General features: G+C 51.6%; 1 protein-coding gene across 1 annotated transcript; it reads right to left on the reverse strand.

Annotated features, from left to right (window-relative positions):
- Positions 1-2320: 2320 nt before the first annotated feature.
- Positions 2321-5314, reverse strand: LOC127308358 (beta-fructofuranosidase, insoluble isoenzyme 7-like). Its single transcript, XM_051339163.2, has 5 exons — positions 4995-5314; positions 4778-4786; positions 3120-4389; positions 2934-3027; positions 2321-2849 (listed from the first exon to the last, which is right to left on the reverse strand). Exons 1-5 carry the CDS (start codon positions 5152-5154, stop codon positions 2655-2657), a joined length of 1728 nt encoding a protein of 575 aa, XP_051195123.1. The 5' UTR covers positions 5155-5314; the 3' UTR covers positions 2321-2654.
- Positions 5315-14316: the final 9002 nt, after the last annotated feature.

The raw sequence follows: 14316 nt of genomic DNA on the forward strand, positions 1-14316 counted from the left end.
GGCCTGCGACTCCTCCATCCGGCGTCGCCGTCCCCATCATCGACCTCGAGGAGTCCGACGACGACTGGTACAAGCCATCGCCGCCTCGCACCAGTGGCCGGTGGGGAGACGCCGGCCAAGGCAGCAGCCAGGCGGCGTCGGCGCCGCCGCAGTTCGACGACGACGACTCCGACGATGATGGCGCCGGCGGCGACGGCGACTACACGGTGTTCTACCGCCATTTCGGCATGTAGAGCGCCGTGTTTTAATATTTAGAGTTGTATTCCCCCGGCCGAATTCGAAATATAGTCGAATTCGGCCCCTATGTATGAACTTCGCCCTCTATATAGTAAATATCATTAAAGTTAGTCTAAATTCAATCGTTTTTTGCCGTATTTTGTCAACTTTCCGTTTTTCAAATTTATATCGGCGTCTTCGCCTGAGATCGCGGCTGGGAAACTAGTCCTCCCACGCCAAATTTACGTCCAATCCGGACGTAAATTTCCTCGGATTTCGGCGTGGGGAGGGCAAACGAGTGGAGATGCTCTTAGGAAACGATGGCTCGATGGAACAGACCAGCCACCGAGCACCTTTTAGCGTTTGGGTTAAAAGTTAGAGCCGTACCCTAAGAAGACTAACACCTACGACGATGAATCACAAACTTGCAAGTACTTATTGGTTTGTCGACCCACGTTACGAGAGAACTATATGTGTATGTCGAGTATATGTGTGTGTGGGTGTGTGGGGGGGGGGGGGGGGGGGGCACCGCTCCCCTTTTTGTTCAAATACCCTCCAGAGCCGGGATCTCGAAGATAACCTCCACGTCCGCCTGCGAGCCCGCTACGCGGATGATCTCGTTCAAGCCGCAAGAGTTCATAATCCATTTATGGCAACCCAACCCATTTCTTCCACAACGCCTCGATCTCCTCTATCGGCCATTGGAGCAGCAGCTTCCCATCGATGTCCAGCCAAATCTTCGTCGGAACCGTCCAACACCTGGCGACGTAGTCAACCTCTATGTTAGACTCATTGTCCCAACCCCAGAGGACACGTCGGTCCTTGCGCACATCGAAGAAGGGCTTTGATGTACACGTGGCCGTAGTCGACTAGCTGCACTTGTTTCCCGTTAGTCTCCCGTGTAGGGTCATATCGGTTAAAAGCAAAACACCGAACCAAATTGCCAGTTAATTGTAAAATCGATATATTTTGGTGCTCATTTTTCATTACCCGAATTGCTAAAAAAAGAAAACCGGACCAAATTTTCGCTTAAAACTGAATGCTCGGGCTTAGTAAACATTAAGATGCATTATTTGCATCACTTGTAAAGTTTGCCCATAAAACATTATCTTGAGCTCTCAATTGAAGTCAACCACTGCTTTACAAAATAACGACCTAGAACATTTGATGCATTGGGTTTCTACTCCATCTCTCTTTTATTTACGGGTGTTACTTTATTTCTTGCATATTCTCTCTCTCTCTCTCTCTCTCTCTCTCTCTCTCTCTCTCTCTCTCTCTCTTCCCTTTTACCCTAAGTATAACTTTATTATTATGTTGGATCCTAGTTAAATAGTTGTATAAGTGGCATATATAGTTTGAGATAAGTTTACCTACTAGCTCCCATCGGTTCTATACAATCATTTCCACATTGAAACATGTTAAGATTATCCATTGCACTTGGGGTTATCACTCATCACCCGTCATGGGCGACGTTCATGGTCATTGTAGCCATCTCCCAAGCCTCGACCTTAGACACCTTCACCATGGTGGTTCCGGTGCCCCCTCCCCCCCCCCCCCCCCCCCCATGTTTGTTCAAATACCCTCCAGGGACGGGATCTCGAAGATGACCTCCACGTCTGCCAGCGAACCCGCTATGCTGATGATCTCGTTCAAGCTGCAAGAGTTCATAATCCATTTATAGCAACCCAACCCATTTCTTTCACAATGCCTCGATCTCCTCTATCGGCCACTAGTGCAGCTGCTTCCCATCGATGTCCAGCCAGATCTTCGTCGGAACCGTCCAACACCTAGCAACGTAGTTAGCCTCTATGTTAGACTCATTGGCCCAACCCCAGAGGACATGTCGGTCCTTGCGCGCATCGAAGAAGAACTTTGATGTACACATGGCCGTAGTCGACTAGCTGCAGTCTCCCGTGTAGCGTCATATCGGTTAAAAGCCAAATACCGAACCGAATTGCCAGTTAATTATAAATTCGATATATTTTGGTGCTCATTTTTCATTACCCGAATTGCTAAAAAAACCGGACCAAATTTTCGGGTAAAACTGAATGCTGAGGCCTAGTAAACATTAAGATGCATTATTTGCATCACTTGTAAAGTTTGCCCGTAAAACATTTATCTTGAGCTCTCAATTGAAGTCAACCAATGGTTTACAAAATAACGACCTAGAACATTTGATGCATTGGGTTTCTACTCCAACTCTCTTTTATTTACGTGTGTTACTTTATTTCCTTGCATATTATCTCTCTCTCTCATCTCTCTCTCTTCCCTTTTACCCTAAGTATAACTTTATTATTATGTTAGATCCTAGTTAAATTGTTATATAAGTGGCATATATAATTTGAGATAAGTTTACCTACTAGCTCCCACGGTTCTATACAAACATTTCCACATTAAAATGTGTTAAGATTATCCATTGCACTTGGGGTTATCACTTATCACCCGTCATGGGCGACGTTCATGGTCGCTGTAGCCATCTCCCAAGCCTCGACCTTGGACACCTTCACCATGGTGGTTCCATTGTTGAACATGTACATGTGGCTGTTGCTCATCTCCACGTGCTCCGGGTACACCCGTGCTGTGATGCACGCTCGTCCCCCGCCGCCAAAGCTCTCCACCACCGAGTGATCAATCTGTTACAAGAACATAACACATCTAATCACTCCAAGTCAGTACATATAAGCATTTGAATATGTTGTATGTGATGAATAATTCACCAATGTTCTGAGCGATATGCTCTTGGTCTCTTCGATGTCCATGTCCACGAACCCTCCGTACGACGGCTTGTACACGTCGGCTCTCGTAGTCGATCTGCCAAAGTTTGAAAAAACAAGATTGTTATGATTTTGATCTTACATAGGCGAGACAAGTTCAAATTCGTGGGTGATATATTCTTCTTGTACCTTGTGAGGTCGGTGCACATGAGAACCTTGAACTTGCCATCATGCTTGAACACACTAAAGAAGATGGAGGTGTGCTCCTGCAGATCGCCCGAGGCCAGGACGAGCAGCCCGAATGGGCCGATGCCGCCCCGTATTGACGCACCCTTCTTGCCGCATAGCTTTTGCGGGTCCAACAGCTCATTTGGCTCAATGTTCTCGGCCCCCTCTAGGGTCGGGATCTTGAAGACGACCTCCACATCCGCCTGCGAGCCCGCGACTCCAATGATCTCCTTCACACCGCCTGAGTTAACCTTCGTTCCTTGCAACCCGACCTTCTTCTTCCTCAGCGTCTCGATCTCCTTGATCGGCCACTGCAGCAGCTGCTTCCCACTGCTGTCCAGCCAGATCTTCCTCGGGACCGTCTGGACGCCAGACCAACCCCTGGCGACGTAGTCAGCCTCGGTGTCAGACTCGTTGGCCCAGCCCCAAAGCACGCGTCGATTCTTGCGCGCGTCGAAGAAGGACTTGGACGCGTACACGTGGCCATAGTCGAGGCGGCGCCAGGTCCGGCTGTCGTTGTCGGCGCCGGCCGCCTCGAAGGTGTCCAAGGTATCGTCGTACCGCCCCACCACGTAGTAGTCCTGGGGGTTGGCCATCACGCTCAGCTTTAGCACGTGCCTCGCCGCCGCGTTCGACGGCGCGCAGTTGAGCCCGTTCTGTGCACCAGGCTCCGCCACCGGGAACAGGTCCGGGCACTCCACCATGCCGGCGGCGCTCGACTCATACAGTGGCACGGCATTCCGCTCCCAGCGCCGGAAGTCCTTGCTCCGGTAGATCAGCGTGGACCCCATAGAGACGTTGACCTTGGCTGCAACGGCCACACGCCAGAGGCCGTCACGGCCGCGCCACGCCGTGGAGGGGTCACGGAAGCTGTCGTGCACTACATCCTTGGGGAGCGGGATGACGGGGTTGTAGTCGGGCTTCAGCCACTCGCGGAGGAGGGGGTCAGATGCGTTCTTGGGGAAGGCGAAGTTCTGGACCTGGTTGCCAGCGGCGTCGATGCCGGTGTACAGCATGGCCGGGTGGCCGTCGGGGAGGATGGTCGCGGAGCCCGACCAGCAGCCGTTTGCGTCGAACGGGGAGTCAGGATCAAGGGCGGTGTCGAGGGCGGTCCAGTTGATGAGGTCGACGGAGACGGAGTGGCCCCAGGAGAGGTTGCCGTTGCCCCAGGTGGCGCCGTGTAGGTTGTACTGGTAGAAGAAGTGGTACATGCCGTTGTGGTACATCGGCCCTGTACGTCCATGCAATGCAACGGAAATTAACTGTCAGTTCCTGTTGTTTCAGACTTTCAGTACTACATTTTTTTCTGTCAGTTTACATGCTGTATCACGAACGTCTCAATCTCTGTAATCTGTACTGTTGAATGGTTGGTGAAGTTTCTTTTTTTGAGAGAAATGATTAGTGAAGTTGGTTGTTAACATGCCAGCTCCCAGTGGCGCTCTGGTTTTCCCCTACTACCTACGGATGGATATGTTCCAGGTAAAACTTCAGACGGGGAAACTAAGAAAAAGTCTAAACACGTCTGTGTGGTAGTCCACGCCTAATTCAGCAAATTAGCAAGCAAGCGCACGACGCGAGCAGTTAATAGGATGAAAGAAAGAAAATGAATTGCATGTTACCATTCGGATCTACTCAGCACCATCGGGAGGAGGAGGTCGCCATGAATCCATCCGAATTAACCAGCAATTTCGCCACGATCGACCGGACACACAAATAGAATATTCAGGTTAGCTGAGTCTACAATTTTCTTTTACCTTTTGTTTTAGAAAAGCTGAATCCACAATCCACAATTGGGCCGAGAGATAACGCAGTGAATCCAGAAGCGCTAGTTTGTACCGTTCTGCCAGTTCTTGGCGGGCTGGAAGTGGTAGGCGGTCCTGCTCCTGTCATGGCGTGGCGTGCTTCCCGCCTCGTCGTAGAGCCGACGGAGGGAGGACGACGGACAGAGCAGGAGGCAGAGGTGGAAGGCGACCGCGGCGAGACGGAGTCTGGCCATGAATGACCAACAGTGGGTGGCGGGACTAACGAACGGTTAGTTCCTCTTGTGGTTGCTCTGCTCTCCCTCGCCGCCTCGGGTCCCAAAATTATACACTACTATACAACATGTCCAAGACATTTGGCTTCGATTCAGTTGTATTTTTCGTTTCGGCTTTGCATCTGAAGTGCGGGGAGTGATGTTGTCCTCCACTCTCTGGTGACCGTCCGTGAAGAAGATGAGGGGGACAGTACAAGTCTTCACTAGATTAGACACGACAGACAATGTGATATTTCGTCACGCTGTTGTTTTATTGAACCGTATGATTGGTTAGTTCTGCCAGAAACAATAGATCTGAAATACTTTACAACCTGGATCCAAATACACAAGGTGCCGGTGGGATATCGAAAATGTATCACTGATTACCAATTTGACAGAGAAAAAGGTGGGACGAGTTGTTGAAGTCCAACTGAATGTCAATGGAGCTGGAAACTTTGTCCGAGCACGCGTGAAATTGGATGTGAGGAAGCCCCTTGCCCGCTTTGTATCTATGTCTCGAGCTGGCGAAAGAGAGGTCTATCCGATCAAGTTTGAAAAAATGCCAAGATTCTGTGCTCCCTGTGGTCATATAGGTCATACACATTTAGAGTGTGGTACAGGTGAATTTGAGGAAGCAAATCTGAAGTGGGGAGATTTTCTTAAGGCGGAGTGGGAAACCTGGCATGAACGGGGTTTTGGAGTTGGCCGGGGTGGTGCGCGTTCTGGCCGTGGTTCTTGGGATGCCCGGGGTGGACGCGGCCGTACATGCGGCAGAGGTCGTGAGGGAGAACAAGGGGGACAAGATGGTGTTATCCAACAGAGTTGGAGGTTTAATACCATCGCAAATACAAATAAACATCCCCAGATCGATGGTGGGGGCCTTCACCCAAGAACTGTGGGTGATGAGATCCAAACAAAAGAAGATGAATTAGAGGATACATGCACCAGCCCTTCCAAAAAAGCTGATATGGAAACGGATGATCTAAAGGTTAGTTCTAGGGGAGGAGTCGCCAGAAGAAATTGAGAATAAAGAGAATTATGGAAAAGTACCAATGATCACAGACGGAACAGAGAGTCCAAATGCCATAGAGATTAAGGATGATGAGAGAAAGAAGCACTTGAAGAGGGAAGGAGCTAACTCCACCTCACAAGGATTGGCGGCCTCCCTCGAGGAGTCCGTCCGGTCGCAATGAAAATATTAGGACTAAACTGTCAGGGTCTTGGCAATGACCCGACAGTTCTCGCGCTTGTGGATCTTCAGAAGCGTTGTTGCCCGGAGGTGATGTTCTTGTCGGAGACACACCTGGATGATTATCCGGCTGAGCGTTTGAGAAGGAGACTGAAGATGGACTTCAAAATATGTAATCCTAGTGATGGAAGAAGCTGTGGTGTTCTTATGTTCTACAACAAAGATATTAAAGTTGAGTTGATTTTTTCAGCTCCCAAATATATTGATGTGAAGGTGGTTGAGAGCCCGGAGAAAACTTGGAGGCTAACTGGTCTCTATGGAGAGCCTCGCTGGGAGGATAAATATAAGACATAGGACAAATTAAGAGAGTTGAAAAATGACTCTTCCTTACCTTGAGTGGTTTTAGGAGACTTCAATGAGATTTTGTTCTCCCATGAGAAGGAGGGGGGCAACCCGAGACGACAAAACTGTATGCAAGCTTTCCAAGATGCCCTAACTGATTGTGACTTGGAGGATTTAGGTTTTTCTGGTGAGCCTTTCACATGGAAGAGGGGAAGAATAAGCGAACGTCTAGATCGAGCAGTCACAAATGGAGCATGGGCAATGATGCACCCAGGAGCGAGTGTCGTCGTGGTGAACAGACAGATGCCATGGGATGGCTTGAGTTGGGGCCGAATGTGCGCTAGAGGATCCGGGGGAGGGTTTGGTTATCAGGAAAGATACCGGATTGTATTGCTTAACTTGGCCGAAAGCCAGAGGTTGAAGATGGTACGGTACAAGACTTCTCCTATTCGCTACTGAATCGATCTCTGGCTAATGCGTTATCCTCCCGCGCAGGGGTGTGCCCCCTCTCCTTATAGGGGAGAGGGTGGCTTACAAGGGAAGAAACCCTAATGGAATCTCTAATGAGCTAAGCTACTTTATAAAGCTACTTTGGCCCAGCTGGTGCCGGTTCTGTCTTTAATCAGGGACTGATGACCTCGCCCGGTATCTTTTACGTCACCTTCTGCTTTGGTGCCAGGGCTTCGATTAAAGCTGAAGTGCTTCGTTCATCTTGTCCTTTGGTCCTTGATGGAATCTTTGACTGGAGTGCCGACATGCTACAGTTGTGCCTATGCCGGTTCTCCGGTATCTTTACCTTAGTGCACCGGCATCTTTGCCTTTGTATCCCAAGCTCTTATGCTCACCGCATTCCGGTATACCCCTCCTGGTATACCAGTTCATACAAACTTAGCATAATTCTCTCAATATCAAGCATCCGGATTAATCTTTAATCCGGTATCTAAAATACTCTATTATGGCCTTTTTGCCATGCTCTTGTCCTACCGGGGGCCATCCCCCCGACATTAGTCCCCGAAGCTGGTATAGTCCGGCGGATTCTATCCGACGGGCCATGCCAGGTTCCTTTCTCAAGCGTACCGATCAATCCTTCCGGTTTCAACTAGAACTTATCCGGTGTTTCACCGAACCCACCTTAGTTATCCGGACTTTACAGAATTCTTCCGGCTTCTCTTGCCGGTTTCTTTGTCATTAATACCCGCCTCGACGAAGTCGAGAATAACTTGAAAACCGGACTTGTCAGTGACATGCGCACTGTGCCTGACAAGGCAGTGTCAGGGGTCAAATTCCTCGTCTCCCGCGCACATTTAATGTGCCGGACCGGATCCATGTGGCCCTTCATGTGGCAGCCTCATGTGGCGCGTGTATCTCGATGCTGCGTGGTGGCCCACCAGCGGGAAGGTCGTGGGCCGGACGGTTTCTGGCCCGTTAACCTCCCTCCTATTTAAGGGGGTGACGGTTCCTCGTCCTCCCTACTGCATCTCCATCTTCGCCATTTGCAAACTCCCAGCGCTCTCTGTGCCCAGAGCTCCTGCGCCGCCGCCCGTCGCCAGATTCACCCTCTCCGGCGAAGTTCTACGGAGACGCCCTGCGGTGCTCAGGCTCTCTTCTTCGTCAAGCTTCGCTTCGTCATTCTTCTCTCTCCCCCGTGGCGTTCTGCCTCCTGAGGTCTGGCGCCACCGCTTTCCGCCGCCGCCCTCTTCTCCGACGAACTCCAGGTCCGACACCCCAGGGAAGCTCCACCGCCCAACCAAGGTTAGTATTGCTAGATCTGGATCTCTTCCCATCTCACTGTTCTTCGCGGGTACGGTAGAAGTATTTACCTCCTTTTTCTTCTCGTTTTCTCTTATGCCTAGATCTTCACGAGCAAGTAGATCCTGGGGAAGTTGTTTGTTAGGTAGTTTCAACACTTAGTGAAAATGTCGTCTGAAGAATCCGATGGGGAGCTTTCCGGTAGCACCCAGTTCAGTGAATCTCCCGAGATTTCTCTGGGTCAAGAACAATCCGTATCGCACGAATCCGACGGGCTCGAGGAGGATCTCGCCCGGTTGGAGGAAGAAGCCGGTCGGGCGGATAAAGAAACCGGCAGGCGGGGGGAAGAAGCCAGCAGCTCTGGCCAAAGTACCGGCGTGAACCTCGCAGCCTACACCCGTGGGGCCTGGAGGGGCTCCATTGTGAGCCAGGCCGAAATCGACTGGTTGTACCGGTCCAGAAGGATACCGGAAGAGGTATTCTGCCGGATTCCCGGCAAAGAGCTAGAGCCTGCGCCCGAGCCAGGTGAAACCGTGGTCTTCGCCGCCCATTTTGAGCGCGGCTTTGGCCTACCGGCGTCGGATTTCTTCCGGCGCTTCCTCGACTTCTATGAACTTCAACCCCACCATCTCCTTGGCAATGCCATTTTTTATCTTTCTTCTTATGTTTCCTTCATGGAAGGTTTCGTCGGCCTCTGGCCTACCGTCGAAACCTTCGCCCGTTTTTATAACCTCCGGATCAATTCGATCCAGGACCCCAAGCTTCCGCTCCCCAAACCTGTTGTGCAGTGCGGGGCGTGCATACTCACGCCCCGTCAGGGGAGCACCTTCTGTAAGTTCTCCGGCTTGGAATCCTGCCGAGCCTGGCAGGAAACCTTCTTCTACGTTAGGAATTCCGGCACCGCCGATTTCATCAACTTGCCGGCATACGTTCCCGGCGTTCCCTCCAGAGCCAATTGGCGATTCAATCCCAAGGAGGGCCATGCCGAGACCAACCGGATAGTTGAGTACATACAGACGCTCAACGATACTACCGACATCAGTGCCGATGATATCGTGCGCTGTTTTATTTTGCGCCGGGTTCTCCCCCTGCAGCGCCGCGTGCACAAGATTTGCCAAATGAGTGGAAGGAGGGATCCCACAAGGATCACAACTTTCTCCATGTGCAAATCTGATGTGGTCCTCAAGGCCAGGCATATATGTAAAACTAAGATGCCGGATGCCTGGACGTGGGGCATGCCGCCCTTCAGCCGCACTCGCCCGCCAATGTCCCAAGTAAGACCTTGGGGCTTCCGGAATAGTGTTTCCGGAATGATCAAAACTGTTGCTTTAACTTGCTTTTTCCTTGTCCTGCAGGACTTTCCTCGGATCAGCGCTAAGGTGCCGGCATCCTTTGCCCCCAAGCGCTTCTTCCCGGACGACGTGGACCCGGATCCGTACATCCTTGGCAACGTGCACAAGATGGGCCCGACGCACTCCCACCGCCCTGGTAACCCTTCTGCTTCTGGTCTTTCCGGCAGTGACGATGATGATTGCGTTGTGCTTGAGGTATTTGACTCACCTACTTTATCTTTGCTTTTCTTTTTCTTTGATTCCGGTTTCAGCTGACCAGGACCCCCAGGTGCTGGAACACGTGACTCCCATCTCCGCCGAGGTGGGGGATCCTCCGGCTTCACGAGTCCGGAAGGTTCCTGCCTCTGACGCTGGTAGCAGCGATGCTCCGGCTCCCAAGCGCCAGAAGAAGTCAAGCACTAGGCCTCTCGGGAGGAAGCGCAAGCACGAGATCCCGGTCTCCTCTGGGTAAAAACTCTATCATCACAGCTTTCCGGTTTGCACCTTTGCATTTGCTCATTTCTGCGGTTAACTCTTATTTCTATCTTTCAGGCCCGCTCTGGAACTTACCAGGAGCGCGACCGGAATGAGGCCGGAATCCTCCAAGGACAAGGCCCAAGACCCTCCTCAACAAAGCCCGGCACGTTCTGGTGCCGGCAAAGCTCCATCCTCCCCTCGGGGAGGTAAAACAAGTTCGGGGAGCGCGACCCCCAAACGGAAACATTCCAGCGCGGAGGAGGACACTTCTTCCCCTCCTGAGACTGAAGACCCCGGCGCCAGCAACACGGGCACCGGCTCCGAAGAAACCAGGCGGTCAGAACCTCTGGTTCCGCCCGTCCCCGAAAAATCCAAGCACACTTCTGCTTCCCCCGACAAGACTTCTTCCTCTGCCCCAAGGAAGCCGGCATCGGCGGCCAAGGGCGCACCCTCACTGCCACCATCTTCCAGCAAGCCTCCTCTTGCTCCCTCCGGCCAGAAGCCTCCAAGCCGGAAGGGCGCAACGCTCAGCGCTGAGCAGCTCTCCAGCGTCGTCAAGGCCGCGACGAAGCAACCCACGATCTCCCAAGCGCTCACCCTGCACACCGCCGCAAAGGAAGCCGACGAGAAGGTCTCAGCGCAGCTGGGCCGGATCGTTGTGCTTAACCGCGGCGATGCCAATCTGGGCGCGCTGCAGCACTACGTCGACAAGTGGAATCTCTCGGACCTCACCGAGGCCACTCTCGGCATCGGCAGGGACAGGCAGATGCTGATTGACCCGCGCAGCCCCTGGAACAGCATGCAGCACCTAGGACGGCTCAAGCAGGCCGTGCGTGAACTCGACAACGCCTGGCACGATGCACACAACAACGTGCTGGTAAGCTTCTTATCTGAAATCTGAATCTTTTCTTTCATACCGAATTGTTCTCAACTTAGATCTTGTAGATATATCCTCATAGTCCCCGAGTTTCGGGTTAAGCACGTAGTACTTGGCGCGAAACTGCACAGAACAAACCGGCATAGCTAGTCCCCGAGTTTCGGGTTAAGAACGCAGTACTTAGCGTGAAACTCAAAAAACCGGCATAGCTAGTCCCCGAGTTTCGGGTTAAGCACGCAGTACTTAGCGCGAAACTTGCTTCAAAAAACCGGCATAACCAGTCCCCGAGTTTCGGGTTAAGCACGCAGTACTTAGCGCGAAACTTGCTTCAAAAAACCGGCATAACCAGTCCCCGAGTTTCGGGTTAAGCACGCAGTACTTAACGCGAAACTTGCCAAAAAACCGGCATAACCAGTCCCCGAGTTTTGGGTTAAGCACGCAGTACTTAGCGCGAAACTTGCCAAAAAACCAGCATAGCTCACTGTTTCGTTTAACTTTTGCAGGGCGTGTTGGACTCACGCAAGGAGCTCTTCGAGGAGCTGCTGTGGGAGCACCGCGAGCTCATCGAGGCCTTTGGCGCGCTCCAGCTGTCTCACAACCAATGCCAAGGTTTGTTTTAACCAACCGGCTTCTTTTTTACCGGTTATGCCTCCGCAGAAATTTTACTAAACTATCTCTTTTGTGCAGCCGCGCTGCCGGAGGCCTCCCTGGATGACCTTACCAGCCAGGTTGCCGCCCTCAAAGGTAAGCCATTTCCGCCGGCTTCTTTTTTCTCTTACTGTTTTGTTTTACTAACTCAGCTCATGCCGGATCCCAGCTGAAAAAGAGGAGCTGTCTGCCCAGCACCGTCGCGAGCTGGAGGCCCAGCGCAGTGAAACCGCCAATATGAAGGCGCAGCTGCTTCAGGTGGGGATGCAACACGCTCAAGCGCTAAAGGATGCCGCTGCCACTAGTGAGGCCAAGGTGGAAGAGGCCAAGAAGCATTTTGCTGAGGCCGAGGGGCAGCTGCGCCGGGAGCTTGAAGAGGAGAGGAAGCTGCGGGAACTGGAGCGGGACCGAAATGTTGTTCTTGCGGCGGCCCAGGCTTCTCTTGGTCAAATGATCAAGGATACTGATGCCAAAGCCTTGAGGAGGTGTTCTTGCCCTTTGCTTATAAGCTTTATTTTCTTGTCGGTTTATTCTCAAGCTGGTTTCTTTTGATCTTTCCGCAGGGCTGTTCCCGGATTCCCAGGAGCGCGCGCAGGTGAACGTCACAAAGCTCCGGATCGAGAATGCGGTTCCTGATCCGGACGCCCCCTGGACCGTAGAGGACCACGTCGCCACCCTGTTTTCCCGGATCACACATATGAAGGTTATCAACCGGCATCTTAGCCAGCTCCCAGAAGCAGCGATCCGGATCTTTAAGTGCCTCTGGCCTGGGGAACCTGTGCCGGAGGACCTCAGCGGCCTCTCCGTGTGGCTTCTTGGTGCCGGCAGGCAGCTCAGCGAGTGGCGCCATTCTGCTGCGCGGGCCGGAGCTGACACAGCGCTTCGGTTTGCCTGCTCCTGGTATGAAAATCTGGACTTGGACGCCCTGCACAGCATGCGTGGGGATGCTCCTACTGACACAGTCCCAGAGAAGACTGCCGCTCGCCGCGACCGTGCCTACCGGATTGCCCACTATGCCTCTACCAGCACCTTCATCTCTCCCCCAGCTGATTTGGAAGAAGAATTCATTGATGGTGAAGAGGAGGAGGGAGAAGCCGGAGATGACGAAGCCGAAGTTGAGGCCGAAGCCCCTAAAGAACCTGCTTCCGATAATCCAGAGCAAGCCCCAGAAATGCCAGTTGTCCCTGAGCAAGCCCCCGAAGCACCTGCTACCGCTGCATAAGCCCCGGAGAGCTCATCTCCGCTTTATCAATGAAGTTTGGTCCTGTCCCATGAAAAACAATGTCGTAAAATTTCCCCCGGTATGCCGGGGTGGGAGGATGTAACATACAATTAAGTCCTTTTGGTTGTGTTGAACTGAAGTAGTTATTAGGTTTGCATGCTTGACTTTTAAGCTTATTATGCTAAACCGGTAAGCTCGTTTGATCGATACCATTTGGTTCGTTTTGCTCTTTATCTAGCCTGGTGAATATTTCCGGATTCATTCCTGAATTCAATCCGATGCACGCTTGGTTCTTTTGCTTTGGCTCTGTCTACCTCTTTTGGGTGTTTGACGTATGAGGCCCAAAGTTCTTTTGCCAAGCAAGCACTTTCTCGAACTTAGAGAAAAAACTCGAAATTTTCACAAAAAACCGGTATGACCGGGGTTAGTTAATCTTTTTCTTCGGATTGTTTGTTTTCGGTTTCTTTTTTGTTTTTCATGTGTTGAAACCTTCCGGTTTGTCTTGCTTGCCATGAAGCCGGGTTGCGGACAGCAGCTAAGTTGAAGATTTACCTTTAGGTTTAGCATGTTACTAAACTGAAAAGGAAAGTTTCCCACATACAAACCGGTATACGGGAAAAAATAAATATATTGCATGCCATTTCGGTAAAGGCAGTCCCCGAGATACATTCGAGGTGCCGGCATTTTATTCATAGAAAATAAGGTACAAAAAGGAACTCCTTACATCACTTCCTTAGGAATAGAAAGGGCGAAGCAGAGCTATGTTCCACGGACGCTTGGTTTCCTCTCCTGACCTGTCCTTCTTTCCTTCCTTCGGTTCCTGTGCATCGATCAGGTAGTAGGCATCATTGTGTAGAGCCTTGCTCACAATGAAAGGCCCCTCCCATGGAGGTGAGAGTTTGTGCCGTCCTTCAGTGCGCTGCACTAGACGTAGCACTAGGTCTCCTTCCCGGAACACCCTCGGGTTTACCTTCCGGCTATGATAGCGTCGAAGGTTTTGTTGGTATATGGCCGATCTTGCCAAGGCTAGCTCTCTTTGTTCTTCGTGCAAATCGACATCATTTTCTCAGGCCTCTTTTACCTCTTCTTTGGTATAGAGTTGAACTCGTGGTGAGTCATGGATGATGTCGGTTGGTATGACCACTTCTGCTCCATACACCATGAAAAACGGTGTGTAACCCGTTGACCGGTTTGGTGTGGTCCTTATACTCCACAACACTGATGGTAGTTCATCAAGCTAACATCCTGGCGTTTTTTCGAGTGGCTCGATAAGCCTCGGTTTGATACCGGAAAGCACGAGTGCGTTTGT

The sequence above is a fragment of the Lolium perenne genome, chromosome 6 (assembly GCF_019359855.2).
Source record: "Lolium perenne isolate Kyuss_39 chromosome 6, Kyuss_2.0, whole genome shotgun sequence".
NCBI lineage: Eukaryota > Viridiplantae > Streptophyta > Magnoliopsida > Poales > Poaceae > Lolium > Lolium perenne.

What these genes read in the sequence shown, in the direction of transcription:
- LOC127308358 (XM_051339163.2), bottom strand. Translation starts at nt 5,154, where the DNA reads ATGGCCAGACTCCGTCTCGCCGCGGTCGCCTTCCACCTCTGCCTCCTG. An exon ending in ATGTGCACCGACCTCACAAG is followed by an intron (nt 3,028 to 3,119) that starts GTACAAGAAGAA and finishes AAACTTTGGCAG; the next exon opens with ATCGACTACGAGAGCCGACG. An exon ending in GCATATCGCTCAGAACATTG is followed by an intron (nt 2,850 to 2,933) that starts GTGAATTATTCA and finishes TTCTTGTAACAG; the next exon opens with ATTGATCACTCGGTGGTGGA.